Source organism: Mastomys coucha, unplaced genomic scaffold (assembly GCF_008632895.1).
Source record: "Mastomys coucha isolate ucsf_1 unplaced genomic scaffold, UCSF_Mcou_1 pScaffold9, whole genome shotgun sequence".
Classification (NCBI taxonomy): Eukaryota; Metazoa; Chordata; class Mammalia; order Rodentia; family Muridae; genus Mastomys; species Mastomys coucha.
The window spans coordinates 59,718,051-59,735,654 of record NW_022196915.1 but is presented as its reverse complement, the minus strand read 5'-3'; the positions used below and the strand labels follow the sequence as shown (position 1 = coordinate 59,735,654).

Genomic DNA, 17,604 nt, shown 5'->3' with positions numbered 1-17,604 from the left:
GAGAGAGAGAGAGAGAGAGAGAGAGAGAGAGAGAATGCAAAGCAGACAGGGTATAATTCAGTGGTAGAGCTTTATTCTAATAAAGTTTGAGGCTTTTAGAGAAGGGGATGTAGCTCAGTGTTAGAGAGTTTGCCTGGTATGGTGAGGCCTTTTTCTGGTGTTTAATAAATTAATAAACAATATAATAACTTTATCATCTTTAGTTACTACGAATGTGAGAGTTTTCTTAGAAAAGACTGTAGTAGCTATAAGCAGGTATATCGAGGACAGTTATGTCCTCGGGGTAGGTGGCTAGGGGCAAAGAAGCAAACAGGAAGTGTGATAAGTACACTTAAAAATTCCACAAGTGTAGATTAAGAAGTTACTTATAGAGGCAAGCAGCTTTCATATCTTAGTAGTTTTTAAGAAATTAGCCTTATTAAGAAACATAGGCAACAAGGAGGACACCAAAAGACATGCTAACATGGAAGGGAGAAGCTTCCAGGACCTCAGTCTTACATCACATCTACAGGTAACTAAGGGATACTGAGGAAGGCCAAGTAGTCTCTCCCAGGGAAGAGAACACTAATGGGTTATCCAGCACCAGATAGTCAACCCTTAAAACATGCACTTACAAGTAAAGTACAAAATGAGAAGGTATTTATGTATTTAGGAACACATGTAGACATATACATAAATACACATTTGCAACAGTTAATGAAAAAGAGACCATGAATTTGAAAGGGGTGAGGGTACATGGAATGGGTTGAGGGAGAAAAGGGAAGGGGGAATGATATATTATATCAAAATCTCAAAAAAAATTAAAAACTTAGGCAAAAGTTGATGTTTTTTTCTAAGACTATATCATTGTAATGCTAAATCAGAATATATATGTATATATTTATATACACACACACATATATAGTTCAGTTTCAGTAGTAGGAAGTATGTAACAGTTTCTGAATCAAATGTATTGCATTAATATTCCTACATTAAGCTGTATCATTTTAAATATGTAGTTCAAAAAGTTGATAGAGATATATTCCCATATAATGACCACCAGCAAGGGTTAAAAGCTTTTTTACCACACCGGAAGTTTCTCCTACCATCTTTGTGGTCATTCCCTGGTATCTCACCTCTTGATTTGAGTAGCTGCTTACCTAGTTTCTGACATTAAATATGAATTTTTACGGGCTGGAGAGATGGCTCAGTGGTTAAGAGCACTGACTTCTAACGGTCTTGAGTTCAATTCCCAGCAACCACATGATGGCTCATAACTACCTGTAATGGGATCTGATGCCCTCTTCTAATGTGTCTGAAGACAGCTACAGTGTATTCATATACATAAATAAATAAATAAATCTTGGGCTAGTGAGATGGCTCAGCGGGTAAGAGCACTGACTCCTCTTTTGAAGGTCCTGAGTTCAAATCCCAGCAACCACGTGGTGGCTCACAATCACCCAAAATGAGATCTGATGCCCTCTTCTGGTGTATCTGAAGACAGCAACAGTGTACTTATCTATAATAATAAGTAAATCTTTGGGCTGGAGTGAGAGGGGCTGACAAGAGCGAGCAGGGCATTTGAAATTCAATTCCCAACAATCACATGAAAGCTCATAACCATATGTACAGCTACAGTGTACTCATATACATAAAATAAATAAATAAAATCTTAAAAAAAATATGAGTTTTTACCTTCTCTGGAACTATGTGTGGACAGAATCTGGGCTACTATTTTGTGTCTAGCTTTTTCTTTTTTTGGTGACTTATTCTTAGTGTAATAATTTTTACTTATCTGTGTTGCTACATTTATTAAGGCCTTCTCTTTTTTGTTAGATAGCCATCAGCTGCATAATTCTATTACAGTTTATTTATAGAATTACCAGTTTGGTTATTTCTGTTTGGTTCTATTTCTATTGTATTTGATTGGTTTCTAGTTTGGGATTATATTAGTTAACAGTATTTGAATTTCTTCTGGGCATAAATATTGGGGATAGAATTTCTAAGTAATATAGAAAATGTTCATTTAAATATATAAAAACCATCCAAACCTGTTTTTCAAAATGATCATAGCCATTTTACCACTTCTCATTGGTATCCAGTTGTCTTGTTACACTTCTTCCTTACTAATCGTCAATATTGTCATTTAATTTAAAGTATTTTGGATGTATAGTTATATTTTAAAGTAATTATATTAGAAGGAAAAGTTTATCGTTGGACAGTAGAGAATTATTTATTATCCACAATCATTTGATAATCTAGATACTCTCATTCTTCATTTGGTACATGAGATGTGCACAAATGTGTAAAGTGTCTAACATCTGTTTCCTCAGGAAATAGTTCTACTTGCTTATTGGACCATAGATAATCTGACATTTTATTCCGTCTTAATATGATCCAGACTTTACCTACAAAACATACATTTAGAGGGTGGCATATATTGTTGAGGGGGAGCACACTAAAAAATAGTTTACCTACAATGTTACACATTGCTCATCAGTTACTAAATGTGTGCTGGACTGTGGTCAAGGGTTTAAACATAGTTTCATTTAAGCCTTATAAAGTAAGGTGTAGCCGGGCGGTGGTGGCGCATGCCTTTAATCCCAGCACTTGGGAGGCAGAGGCAGGCGGATTTCTGAGTTCGAGGCCAGCCTGGTCTACAGAGTGAGTTCCAGGACAGCCAGGGCTACACGGAGAAACCCTGTCTCGAAAAAGCCAAAAAAAATAAAAAAATAAAAAAAAAAAATAAAGTAAGGTGTGCATGTAATCCATTGTACAAGTGGGTTACTTGAGAAATTGCACAAGGCCAGAAAATTCTTGACTGAACAAAGGGAAATAAAAATGGATGAATTAGAGCAAAAGACATATATACACTCTGAGAAGGAAATCAGCTTTTGTTTTCCTGGAAAAACCAAGTCTAAAATTCTAGAATCTTTTAGTGTGGTTTTAATGATACTGGACTACTGAGAAAACAAACTTTCAAATAACTAACTTACTCAGAGTTTCCAAAGGAAATAGTCATTTAACTTTTTGAACCTTCTCTTAATTTTTTCCTTATAATAAAAATTGAGTGTTTGTTATATTAATATAAAATATGCCATTATAAGAATTTAAAATTACATTTTATGTTTAATGAGAAAATATATGTAATTCAATTTTAACATGGTATCCAGTGTGCAGCCGATTTAATAAAACACTTGAACGGTTTTCTTCCTAGGAAGGATATATTCAGAAGAAGAAGGCGCTCTGGGGCATCTGCATCTTCAGTGCAGCAGTTGACCTCGATGAGATGCCATTCACTTTCACTGAGCTACAGAAAAGCATAGAAACCAGGTAAAAGCTCTGAAGGAAAAGTCCTGACGTTAAAAAGGGCTTCTAACACTTCAATACACATTAAGAAGTTGTGCAAATGCTAAAATTACATTTAATATAAGGGATGTGGGACCAATAATGGATTTTAATTCTCTACTGGGGTTAGTTTATTTAATTTGGGGGGGTTATTTTTTTAAAGAATTTATTATTTTTTATTTTATGTTTCACCTGCAGGTAAGTATACCATGTGCAGTGCCTGAAGAGGCCAGAATAGGGCATCAGAGTCCTTAAACTGGAGTTAGAGGTACTGTGAGTCATCCTTGGGTGCTGGGAACTGAACATGGGCACCTGAACATAGCCATACAAAGACACAGGCACACACACACACACACACACACACACACACACACAGACTTAGAAGTAAAAAAAATAAAAATCTTAAAACGTAAATTTAGATAAGCTTTATTTAAGTTGAAGACTTTAGGATAGAGATGTTTTAATTATATAATTTTATAGAAATTGCCATATATTGACCCTTGACCCAGGCATTTCTTAACATTTTTTAGCTTTAAATGTATATTAATTTGTTCTCTAGTAATTTATAGATTTTCATCTTAAACAAACACACAGGACTTATGTTATTTCATTTGTAAGATATTTACAAAATACAGCAGTAAATAATGTTACCAGATTGGTAAATAGACATATATCTTCAGTGAGTTAATCTATAATTCAATGTAATTGGTGTTTTACTTAAACTAAGTAGATTAAGTCATGATACTTTATAGCACTTTTTTATTGCCTTTAAATAAAGTGTGAAAACAAAGGCTTTGTGTGTGTGTGTGTGTGTATACATACATACATACATACATACATACATATAGAGAGAAAGAAAGAGAGAGCACGCATATAAATAACATAAAGGGTTCACAAGAGTCAATGCCTCTAATACCAAAGGCGCTGATTTCCCATCCCTGTCTTAAATTAACCCTAAAAAGAGACAGCTATGTTACAACAATTTAGTTTCCATGGTATTCTGTCGGCCGCCTTACCCATCCAGTTAGAAGTAAGGAGGCAAACACCAAGCCCTTCTCCATGCAGTTTAATCAGGAACCTTCATATTTATTTCTTTTTCTCTAGCTAGCTTCTTTTATATTCTTCTATATCTTCTTCTTATATCTTATTACTACTTACATCTTATTAGTTACATCTTATTAGTTACATACTTATTCCTAATTCTATATCTTACATCTATCCTTACATCTTACTTCTATATCTACATCTTCTCTTCTATCCCATTACCAGCCCCAATTCTAAATACTTACTCCTAAATCTTACATAACCCATCACCGGCCCTAATTAAATATATATCTATATCTATCCTTACATACTTACCCCTAATTCTATTCTCTCTCCAGCCCCCAGCCCTTGTGGGTTAAATACTTTCCCTGGTCCCAATCAGCATCAGCTACGTGGCAAAGCACAATAGGCTGCGGGAAATCATGCCAGCTTGCATCATAAACTAGAGGCACACAGCTTTTCCAACTAAGGCTTGTTTATCTCAATGCTCTTTGCTCTGGCCGGAGACCAGGTGTTCAATATATATGTGTGTGTGTATATATATATATATATATATATATATATATATATATATATATATATATATATATATATATATATATATATATATATATATATATATAGCAGCTGCGGCTCCCCACAGTGTTCAGTGACTCCCAAGATGCACTGGTGTACTCTTCATGTGTATGTACACTACTCTGAGGTTGATTTCTTTTTTTCTGGATTCTACAAATTTACATGATGAACTCTTTTTTTTCTTCTTTTCTCTCATCCTCTCCCTCTTTCCTTCTAACCAATACAGCATAAATAAATTGTAAAGCAAAGGCCCATGAGAGAATGCAGTTCATCCTTTGACCAAAGTCCTTCATGTTTAACTTAACTTTAGCATTTCTCACTAACTTCCTAAACTGTATTGATGGAAGTGCAAAACAGTTTCCAGTCAGTGTCTTGATCTCTGCGGTCTTCTGCCATTCCTGCATCCTTCTTTACTTTCCACATAGCTTACCGACACGACTTTACCCCTCTTGGCACGAACACTTTGTAATATCCTCTGTCACATGCTTTTCTGCCTCCTGCTGACTGTCTCAGACTTTTTTGTTTGGCTAGTTTGAGGTGCAACCTTGAACTTCCCAGGTGGGTCTCAAACTCCTGGCCTTAAGTACTTTTTCTTAGCCTCCCAGGTGCTGGGACCATAGACATGTACTATACTACCTGGCTTTGCTTTGCACAACCTATAATAGTTGTAATGACTATTCCTTGCTCTACTTAGCTGCTTTTATACAATTTTATATACAAAGCTAATTTGAAATTAATGTATGAAGTCAGGTGTGATGGTGTAGGGCAGGCTGATCTCTGTGAGTTTAAGGCCAGATTGGTCTGCATAGTGAATTTCAGGTCAGCCAGGGCTATGTATTGCGACCTTGTGTCAGAGTAGGAGGAAGAAGAGAAGACGATAATTGATATGAGTTTTATCTGACCACGTCTGTCTTTACTGTCCTATTGAAAATATGTATATTGAAGATTAATTTTTATAGAAAACAATAAAAGAATTACTAGAAGTTGTTTAACAATTTAAAATTTTAGCCAGTTTTCCACTTTTTTTCTCTAAATATTCAATCATGAAGCTTTTGGTAAGACAAAGAATATTAGTGCGTATATGATGAGGAAATGCTAAGCGGTGAGAAAAGTTATCAGAGCAAGGTGAGGTAGACACTCGTGTGGTGGGGCTCATCATCACGGGCTGGGCATCCTGACACAGGCAGAACAGCCTGGGGATGCAGTGCCAGAGACCAAGCAGTGTGTTTTGGGGACTTAATATAGAGAGGTATAGTACAAGAGAGGTGAGGAGGGCAGCCTGATGTGGGAAGGGATGGGGGCAGTGTGCAATTAAGTTAGCCTGTCCTTGTTGGAGACTGGAAGGCTTTAGGGATAGAAGGACAGAGCTTCAAATATGAAAGTAGAAGCACAGAATAAACTGTATGTTTTTAAAAAACATACAGATAGAGACGACTGTTTAGTATTTAAGTACAATGTATTGCAGAAATCTGAAAGAATGTATTTTAAATGTTTTTGCTTTGTACAAGTAATAAATGTTTGAAGAGATTTGTATGTTTATCTTTGTTATGTGATGTTTACATGTATGAAAACATCACATGATACTCCCCCAAAAATGTACAATTCTTGGGCTTTTATGCATCAATTGATAATAATTTTAATTTAAAAACCCATACATATATATTTAGAACAAATATACATATTTTATGTCCCTGCTTTTCTTGTTTTCTTAACTTTTAATAAATATAGTCAGGGGTAGGTAGATACTAGGGCCTGGGTTGCTTCTAATAGAATGCAAAAACAAATACAGAGAGATCTAGTATAGAGCTAGCAGTCTTTTGAATTGAAATGCACATGATTTGAAAATGAAATAAAGCAAATTTTGATAGCTACTCATATATTCTTTTTCTATTTTATGTAGTGTCTATAAATTCTTTGACTTATTAAAAGAAATTGATACCAGTACCAAAGTTGATAATGCTATGTCAAGACTAATGAAGAAGTATAATGTGTTATGTGCACTCTACAGCAAATTAGAACGGTAAGAGAAAAGTTTTACTAAGTTTGCACTTTCATTCTTTGTTTTTTATTTTTATACCTTGATACTTTACTTCAATTTGGGAACTGTCTAATGTGTAATAGAAGTATTAAGTATTGTCCCCTAGCCTTATCCATTTTGCTATTATTTCTTTATTAATTCCTAGGTAATTGTACAGCTGTTTATAAACATTCTGAATGTTTGCCCCAAATTAACTGTTTTTGCTAACCTTTTATGTCATTTACTTATTCAGATTTTGAGTTTGCTTTTCATTTTGTCTAGTAGAACTTGTAGTTCTAAGTAGCGATCTAAATTTTAACTTCTTCCAGCTTAGAAAGAAACCGTATTGTCCATAGAAGGTGTGGTCTGTGCTCCCAGTGGGAGTTGGAGGACTCTGTCTGTACTGTTCAGCTGGAAAGCATGGCTAAGCGTGGCTTACAGTTGGTCATAATATTTTATTAATTTTTGGGGAATTTCACATCATGTACCCCAAGCCCTCTCACTTTGCAGTCCTGCCCACTTTGGGACTTCTCTCCCCACAAAGAAGAAAAGGAAGAAGAAAAAACAAAGAAGCACAATTTGTGTTACCCATGTACTCACTGGAGCATGGTCAAAATCCCGGTGGATCTCACGTTAAAGAAAACTGAGTCCTTCCCTGGCCATTCCCCCATCAGAAGCAATTAGTTCTTGTAAAAGAATTTTAATTCAGCAACATGATTGCTCTGACAAGAGATCACATCCAAAGACATGATCCAGCTGGAATCTGTTAGTGCACATCTGTGGTCCCTCTGGCTGGAGTGCAGACACTCTTAGTACACTCCTTTGATTCCAGTTAATTGAGGGACAGACAAAGTGACAAATCAGAGGAAGATTTGACAGAATGAGTCAGAGATAGGACATGCCCAACTCTTGCAAGAACAGACAGGAAAGAGAGGCTATTAAAAGAGCAGGAAGGGAGAGAGAATAGTTCAGTTTGGAGTAGTTCAGTTCAGTGCAGTTGAGTTGAGTGCAGTGTGCTCAGTTCAGCTCAGACAGCTCAGTTCCTGGACTTCAGAAGCAGTCTTTCTAAGTAGAATGTCATCTTATTTTTCATAAGACTATGGCCCCAAATATGAAAAAGTTCAAAGATTTCTGTCATGATACTGTTTAGATATCTGAAAATTAGAAATGAGCTCTTTATAACTAGATTTTGAATATTTTAACTATCATAATTATAATTAAACAATTATAAGCTAGTTTTGATGAAGAATAACAGTGTGAAGAAGTACTTGTAATGTTAAATATATAAATCACAGTATACTATGATTGTGACAGAGAAAAAGGGAAAAATCCAAGCCTCTAGTGCATTGCATGAAATGACTCAAAAGAAGCTTGCTAGAGTTCTAGTAGAGGTTTCCTATCCATGAACCAGTTGTTAAAAAATTCTGGTGGGCTCGAGAGATGGCTCAGTAGTTAAGATGCTTACTGCTCGTGCAGAATTCGACTCCCAGCACCTACTTCAGGTGACGCACAACCACCTGTAACTTCAGCTTCTGGTCTCTGCAGGATACTTGCACAGACATGTGCTAAACAACAGACACACACACATACATATAAGTAAAAATGAAATGAGTCTTTAAGAGCAAAAGAAAATGCTACACAAAAGAAAATGCCTTAAAAAAAGACCATCAGGTTATTTCTAGAACTAGAATTTGAGGGCTAGGAATGACTTGGGGTACAGTGCTTACTGTTATCTGCTATAATAATGTTATTCTGTTTTTGTTATTAAAATATAATTACATCATTTCTCCCTATTCCCTTTTATTCCACTGACTCCTCCTACACCTTCCCTCCTCTCCCACACTGTGTTCCTGCTTCCTTTTAAATCTGGCACCTCATTTTCTTTGTTGTTGTTACATGTATATACATAAATCTGTAATTATTACCTGCTGAGTCTGTCTAGTGTTTCTTGTGTGTATATGATTTAAAGGCTAACCATTTAGTATTGGGTAACCAATTAATGGGCTTCTCCCTGGGAGATCGATTATTCTTCCTGCTCTCATTCCTTAATTGCCTGTTATTTGTCTAGGGGTGGGGCCCTGCAAGTTTTACCCATTTACATTTCTGCTATAATAATTTTAATTGGATACTTCCAAGTAGTTTTACTTTCTTATCTGACTCTGCTTTGATATCAGCTTCTGTTTTCAAGGATTTGTTTGTTTATTATGCTTTCCTTTGATATAGACTGCCTGATATCCTGGGAGTTGAGAGAGATGTAGAAAAGGGTATTAGAAAAAGGAATAATCTCATACGTGATTTTTAGGCTTTACAGAATATTCTGTTTAAGTGATTTACCCTCTTTTTCTCTAAACAGAGCAGTGATAAACCATTAAGCTGACATTTTTCTCTTTATATACATATTAATCTTAAGACTACTAAATCTTAAGAATTTTCTGTATCTGTATTTTGAAGAGTCATTTTAAATAGTTTGGAAGGGCAGGGAGAAGAAAGTTATAGAGAATTGATTAAATTACATAAGAACAGAAAAGAATATTGCAACTACTACATACTGAAATTCAAAAGCTTTAGCACTGACATAGGCATTTTTGAAGTGCTCTGGATCTTTCTGTATCCTGTTCCCTAAGGGTCAGTATAAGCAACACTATTTACAGCCCAGTCCAGGATACAGGATCACAGTTCCCAAAGAGTTTGAGAGTTCATGATGACCGTCAACATTCCAGTTGAATCTTCGAGATATACTTGATGTAGAGAACTCACAGCCTAAGAAACTACCCATTAATTCCTAGAGTTATCTCTCCTATAGTCTAGAGCCAGCAAACTTGACATGGAATGGGAGCAGTCAGTGTTCCATAGCAGGCTCTGCCCCTCTGGTCTGGCTTGCGATTCCTATGATGGTGCTTCTCTCTTTATTTTCTGCAGTTTGCCTTTGTTACTATCTCTCTGTTTGAAGTTGGGTTTTACATTCCTCTTGAAGCACCACCTGAATTGGGGCTACTCAACAGACAGCTGTTAAAGTGTATCCACAATGAGGTGTTTATAGTGAATATGCATAGATGCCTTTCTGTATTATGAAGTACAAGGTGCCTTTACAACAGAGGGTAGAAGCTCTCCACCAATCCTTCTTTTGTTCTATCAAGAACAGAAGATATTATCTATGAGAGAAAGAGAAGGGGGGTTATAGTAGGCCTTAGTGGAGAAGCAGTCACACAGGTCTGTATTCTAACCTGATCTTGAGTATATACTATGTAATCTTGGATAAATGAGTTACCTAACCTGGGTACTTAGTTTTCTAATATCTAAATCAAGTTAACGAGAGTACCTATTAGTCAGAGCTCTCTAGAGTAACAGAGTAATAGTAACTAATAGAATGGACCTGTATCTATATCTATAGATCTATATCTAAAGGGGATTTATTAGAATGACTTACAGGCTGCAGTCCAGCTATTCTAAGAATGGAACTATGAATGGAAAGTCCAAGAATCCAGTAGTTGCACACTCAGTCCATAAGACTGGATGTCTCAGCTGGCCTTCTGCATATGTTGGAATCCTGAAGAAGTAGGCTCTAATGGCATTGAAGGAATGGACTTGCTAGCAAGGTGAGGACAAGCAGTCAAAGAACAAAAGCTTTCCTCTTCCTTATATAGACTCCCAGCAGAAGGTATGACCCAGACTAGATGTGGGTTAAAGGTTTGTTTTCTTCTCCTAACGATCTGGATTTTTAGATTTTTGTTAATTCCAGATAAGGTCAAGGTGATGATCAAATATAGCCATCACATACCTGTTAAGTATTTAATATATAAAATGAGATAATACATAAATAGTGCTTTCATGATAGCTTTTAATTTTTTGTATTATAATTTATTTGTTGTGTATGTGGGCATATGTATGCCATGGCACAGTTGTGGAAAGTAGAGGGTAACTTGAAGGAGTTGGCTCTCTCCTACCATGTGGGTGCCAGTTTCAAATTTATATTGCTAGGCTCAAAAGTAAGCATCTGTACCCGCTGAGCTATCTCACAGGCCCAAATATTAGCTTTTTTTGTTTTTTTTTTTTTGTTTTTCTTTTTTGTTTTTTTTTGTTTTTTTTTTTTTGTTTTTTCAAGAACTGATAAATGGCCAGGCAGTGGCTGTGCATGTCTTTAATCCTAGCACTTAGGAGGCAGAGACTGGCGGATTTCTGAGTTTGAGGCCAGCCTGGACTACAGAGTGAGTTCCAGGACAGCCAGGGCTACACAGAGAAACCCTGTCTCAAAAAAACAAAACAAAACAAATTGACAAATGGGACCTCATAAAATTACAAAGCTTCTGTAAGGCAAAGGACACTGTCAATAGGACAAAACGGCAACCAACAGATTGGGAAAAGATCTTTACCAATCCTATATCTGATAGAGAGCTAATATCCAATATATACAAAGAACTTAAGAAATTAGACTCCAGAGAACCAAATAACCCTATTCAAAAATGGGTACAAAGCTAAATAAAGAATTCTCAACTGAGGAATACCGAATGGCTAAGAAGCATCTAAAGAAATGTTCAACATCCTTAGTCATCAGGGAAATGCAAATCAAAACAATGTTGAGATTCCACCTCACACCAGTCAGAATGGCTAGGATAGAAAACTCAGGTGACAGCAGATGCTGGCGAGGTTGTGGAGAAAGAGGAACATTCCTTCATTGCTGGTGGGATTGCAAGCTGGTACAACCACTCTGGAAATCAGTTTGGCGGTTCCTCCAGAAATTGGACATAGTAGTACCAGAGGACCCAGCTATACCACTCCTGGGCATATACCCAGAAGATGCTCCAACATGTAATAAGGACACATGCTCCACCATGTTCATAGCAGCCTTATTTATAATAGCCAGAAACTGGAAACAACCCAGATGTCCCTCATCAGAGGAATGGATACAGAAAATGTGCTACATTTACTCAGCTATTAAAACAATAAATTTATGAAATTCTTAGGGAAATGGATGGATCTGGAGAATATCATCCTGAGTGAGGTAACCCAATTACAAAAGAACACACATGGTATATACTCACTGATAAGTGGATATTAACCCAGAAGCTCAGAATACCCAAGATTCAATTCACAAGCCACAAGAAACTCAAGAAGAAGGAAGACCAAAGTGTGCATACTTCATTCCTTCTTAAAAGGGAGAACAAAATACCCATGAAAGGCCGGGTGGTGGTGGCGCATGCCTTTAATCCGAGCACTTGGGAGGCAGAGGCAGGCGGATTTCTGAGTTCGAGGCCAGCCTGGTCTACAGAGTGAGGTCCAGGACAGCCAGGGCTACACAGAGAAACCCTGTCTTGAAAAACCAAAAAACCAAAAAAACAACAACAACAACAACAACAACAACAAAAAAAAAAACATGGAAGGAGTTGCAGGGAGACAAACTATGGAGCAGACCTTGAAGGAAGGACAATCCAGAGACTGCTCCACCTGGGAATCCTTCCCATATTCAGTCACCAAACCCAGATACTATTGTGGATGCTAGCAAGTTCTGGCTGACAGGAGCCTGATATAGCTGTCTCCTGAGAGGCTCTGCCAGTGCCTGACTAATACAGAAGTGGAGGCTCACAGCCATCCATTGGACTGAGGGTCCCCAATAAAGGAGCTAGAGAAAGGACTCAAGGAGCTGAAGGATTTGCAGCCCCTTAGGAGGAACAACAATATGAACTAACTAGTACCCTTAGAGCTCCCAGGGACTAAACCACCAACCAGAGAGTACACATGGTGGCACTCATGGCTCCAGTTGCACATGTAGCAGAGGATGGCCTAGTCGGTCATCAATGGGAGGAGAGGCCCTTGGTCCTGTGAAGTCTCTATGCCCCAGTGTAGGGGAATGCCAGGGCCAGGAAGTTGGAAAGGGTTGGTTATTGAGGAGGGGGAGAGGGAGGGACAGGTTTTTTTTTTTCCTCAGAGGGGAAACTGGGAAAGGAGATATCATTTGAAATGCACATAAAGAAAATATCTAATAAAAAAAAAAAGAAGTTTGATAGAATAGATCTGCTTGACTGAGTTCAGCATTTTCTAAATGACTTATACTTACATTTGTCTTAGTTACTTTTTGTTGCTGTAATAAAATACTCCTACAAAAACAATTTAAGGGAGAAAGGATTTACTCTGATCTACAGTTTCAGAGGGATATAGTTTCTCATAGTGAGGAAGATGCGGCAGCAGGCCTGGAAAGTATGGTGGCAGGACAGGAGGTTCCTGATCACATTGCATCCCTCAGAAGGAAGCAGAGGGCATGAACAGGAAATAGGTCTTGGCTGCTAAAGCCTCAACTCCCACCCCACCCCTACTCCATCCCCAACCCGTGACTCTCTTTATCAAGTATGATCCTTTTGGGGATATTTCACATTCAAACTTCAAACCATTTGATATCAGTTAAGATCTTATATAAGAAGTGTTTTATTGAATATATTTTAAGAAAAAGTATGATGTTAGCCCTTTTGTTGGAAACAAATTAACAAACCACATCAAGAATGAACTGTTAGCACCCTGCTGTATCCATGAGCTCTGAGTTTGATCAAGAAATCCTACCCTCAAAGAATAAGATGAAAGAACAATTTAAGAAGATTCCTGACATCAATTCCAGGCCTCCACATACGTGCACACATGTGCACCAGTGCCACAACATGTACACATGAAAAATGCAGTTATGGTTGTTATGCTGCATTGAAAAGTATTGCATTTAAGTAGAAATGGTGCAGAATATCATGTATCTTAATTAGGTGAGAAGGGTAACTGCAGTCCTGGGGATTTTGACTAAGGAAAATGAGAAGAAGGAAATGCTGAATAGGGATTAGAAATAGAAATGTATCAAGAAAAATGAGTGGGGACTGGAGGATTAGAAATAGAAATGTATCAAGGAAAATGAGTGGGGACTGGAACGAGGTGTGTTAAGCATGTGCACACCAAAACAGTGACTGGATGTGCTTTGAACTGCTGCTGTCTGAAAGGTAGGGTGGGGGCTGGGCAGGAGGGAGCTTGGACTGTGCCCTGCAGACAGGGAAAAGTTGCTGAGTGCTTTTACACTGGGGAATGACATAGTCTGATTTGGCCTTACAAGGCTGGCCTGCACTTTGTAAAAGGAATGTAAGATTTTTATTGACTAGTCTTATGGAATAATTTAGCTTTAATGTTAGTGGTTTGCATCAAACCGAGGTTTCCTTTTCCTATTTTACTTGTACAGTTCTCTGGATTATGAAGATTGCAATGCCAAAGCTTGTTTATTATAAGGTAAACTATAGAGATGTATATGACTTACTGGTTAGATAGTCATTAGTTACCCACTGACCTGTCTGGTCTTGTTTTTGGTTTTGACTTCAAAGTGAGTGACAGAAGCCAGTTCTTTTGTAATCAGAACACATTGATGTGAGCTGTCACTTTGTGGTGAGCAGATACAGTTTAACTTTCTGTTAGATGGCCAAGGACTCATGCTGCAGTAGGATTTAAAAGCTTTTTTAAGCTGTTATTTTACTGAAATTCTTTCTTTCCTTTCAGGACATGTGAACTTATATATTTGACACAACCCAGCAGTGTGTAAGTAGCATGTAATTTTTCACTAAAATTTGTTTTTCTAGACTAATCTCAAACATATCATTTACTTTGGTGATTAAAAACATGCTACTTTATAAGTTAAGGTATAAAATCCTGTTTGGATTGTTTATCTTCTAAAAATGTGTGCCTTACTTATATAGCAAAGGAGAACCAATTAGCTGGAATTCAGTGTTCTCTGTCACTTTTCTGAGAAAAATGCAGTTCATTCGTTACATTTTTATTAATGATCTATTACAGGGATTTTATCAACAAGGGTCTGCATATTTTTGTATAAGAACAAATACATTCTTAATTAAGGGTTTGGACAGAAGCCTGCACCTGGCTTGATCCCCAACACCCCACTTGGCTGCTTACAACTCTTCATATTTCTAGTTCCATGGTGGGTGGGGATGTGATGACCTCTTCAGGCTCCTACAAGCACCAGGCACACAAGTAGTGCACAAAGACACATATAGGCAAAATATTCATACTCATTAAAAAAATCTCATTTACAAATCCTAAGTTATCCTGAAAATTTGTATTGCCGCCTGGAATAGTATGTCACTGTTCTTCTCTGTAAATAGGTCAAGCAGTCCTGGAGATTTCCACTGATGCACTGGCATTGAAGTGACTGATAGACATGCAAATTGTGCATATATTAATTGATATAAATCCATCCATTCTAATGAATGATCATTCTATGGAAAAATTATTAAGGCAAAGTGTTAGGTTGACAAAATCTGAGCCACTTAATCTTTTTTTGTTTACATCGTTGATTTTAATTAGAAAAACAGAGCAAACAAGTATAAAGGTAATTAAAAACAAATTAATGTACCTTGGGCTTTATATAGTTTTAGATTAGAATAAATATTTGGTAGGCACACCAAATGAACTGGATAAATTGAGTTTAGGTGTAAATTGTGCATTCCGTTATGTATTTGTTTAACTCTAGTCTATAATTAAAAACAAAACAAGCTACCCCAAAGTAAAGCTGGAACACTTTGTCAGTGTCTAATTTTTTTTTATTGCTTTGTATTTGTTTACCAGGTTATCTACTGAAATAAATTCTATGTTGGTGCTAAAAATTTCTTGGATCACTTTTTTACTAGCTAAAGGTAAATGAATATGTTATTGAATGTTGATGTGTCAAATACAATGATTAAATTGTTCATTTGGAATAGTGCAAAAATTTATTCAATTAATTAATCTTCCTACTGTATTCTCTGCATGGCTTATTAACTGTAAAGCATTTTTATAGTTTTGGTAATAAGACATCATTAGAAATGTTTAATTTCCTCCTTTCCTCTTGATTTCTTTCTCATTCCCCCTTTTCTCCTCTAATTTTTTTTTTTTTTTTTTTTTTTTTTTTTTTTTTTTTGTATTTTCCTTTTTTTTGGCAGTGCTGGGGATAAAAGTCAGGGCCTAGTGAAGTTTAAATTTTAAAAATGTATTTTAACTTACAAAATTAAAGTAATAAGAAATAGAAATAATTTACAGGGAGTTTCTTAAAATGTTTCCTAAAATAGAATCTTTTCTTTTTTAGACTTTGTATTTTGATAATGCTAATATAATGAAAAGGAAAAAGTATAGTAGTTAATTAAATGCTAGTACCTATTCCAAATACAGGGTGAATTCTTACGTTTTTTCTTCTGACTTGGAGAAAGTAGAAATTGATGGGAGGCAAGTAAAATGGAAATAAGGCATGATAAGTAGTCAGTGAATACAATATTCCAGTACACTGTGTTGATAAAAACAACTGGGATCCCATCACAGTCCCATTAAGGAAGAGGGAGTTCTTCTACCTAAATGCTAGCCAGACCTTGTCCTCTTAGCAGCTGAGATCAGCTGAGATTGGGCATGTTTAGGGTGGTATGGCCATAGACAAGATAAAGGAAATTCTACAACACTGTACACCAATCTTCTTTTTAAAAAAATGATAATAATCGCTCTTGACATATCCTCCTCCCTTTCTTCCCAACTTCTGACTACCACATTCTCTTGTCTTCATTTCATTTTTGAAGACTATAACATTTATTCCTCTGTAATTATAGTTATTATATGCCCTTACTCTCAATTCTGTTTATAAGTGCCTTCTGTGCCCATCTTACTACTTTATTATAGCTTCTCTGTTTCTGGGTTTTTTATTTTGATTTATTTGTTAGCTAGCTGGATTGTGTTATCAAGGATTTAACATTATCTTGTACATGTACTTACCGTACTTGAACTTACCGTATTTCTCTGTGTGTGTGTGTGTTTGTGCGCCTCAGGCTTGGTGGAAAGCACTTTTGCCTGCTGAGCCATCTCTCCAACCTGTGGAATTTTAAAAACTAGGCCTTTTCCTGTCATCTTCCCTATGCTTGCCATGTTAATGGCAAATGTCCACAGCATTTGACTGTGTGTCCTGAGTCATTTTGTTCCTTAAGAAACTATCTTGTAGTATTGAATGTGTCTTTGGGAAATCTGAGGCTCCCTTATGTTCCTGCTGTCACTTAGTTGCTGAATACTTGATGAGTTCTTTTTTAAACTTGAGATTTAAGTCTGAAGAGATGGCACAGTAGATAAAGGCATCTTAGTTGGCTAGTTAAAGTAGCTAAAGTTGAAACTAGCACCAGAGTCCTGCTTTGAATCCACATGGTGGCTCACAGTCGCCAGTTCAGGGCATCTGTTACCCTCCTCTGGCCTTCATGGGCACAGACAAACATGCAGGCAAATGCTCATATGTAGAAAATAAAAGTAAATGAATATTAAATTTGAGGTTTAATATCTTTACTAGGATATCTTTGGTTTGTATCATACTGCATTCATTTATCTTGGAACACTTTTTTGTTTTTAAACTCTTATTGCATTATGATGAGAAAAGTTACATGATTTCAATTTATCTGAATTTGTTAACATTTAAAAACATATTTTAAGTAAATAGAATTAAATCACATTCTTGTTTCCTTTTTGTACCCCCACTCCTCCCAGAGACCCCCTTCAATACCTATAATATCTTTTTTGTCATATTCCTTAAAATTTATAAAGTAGTATAACAATAAAAATAAGTATTATAAAAGTTGTTTGATATAAAACAACAATCAATTTAACAGTCT

At 36.4% G+C, this 17,604-nt stretch overlaps 1 protein-coding gene across 1 annotated transcript in view; it reads left to right on the top strand.

Moving 5' to 3' along the window:
• The window catches only part of Rb1 (RB transcriptional corepressor 1), a 141,419-nt gene that overhangs the window by 30,268 nt on the left and 93,547 nt on the right, over window positions 1-17,604 (top strand). The window contains exons 3-6 of the mRNA XM_031362507.1: window positions 3,197-3,312; window positions 6,848-6,967; window positions 14,477-14,515; window positions 15,560-15,627. Coding sequence (XP_031218367.1) covers window positions 3,197-3,312; window positions 6,848-6,967; window positions 14,477-14,515; window positions 15,560-15,627 — 343 coding nt within the window. The remainder of the gene's footprint in view (window positions 1-3,196; window positions 3,313-6,847; window positions 6,968-14,476; window positions 14,516-15,559; window positions 15,628-17,604) is intronic.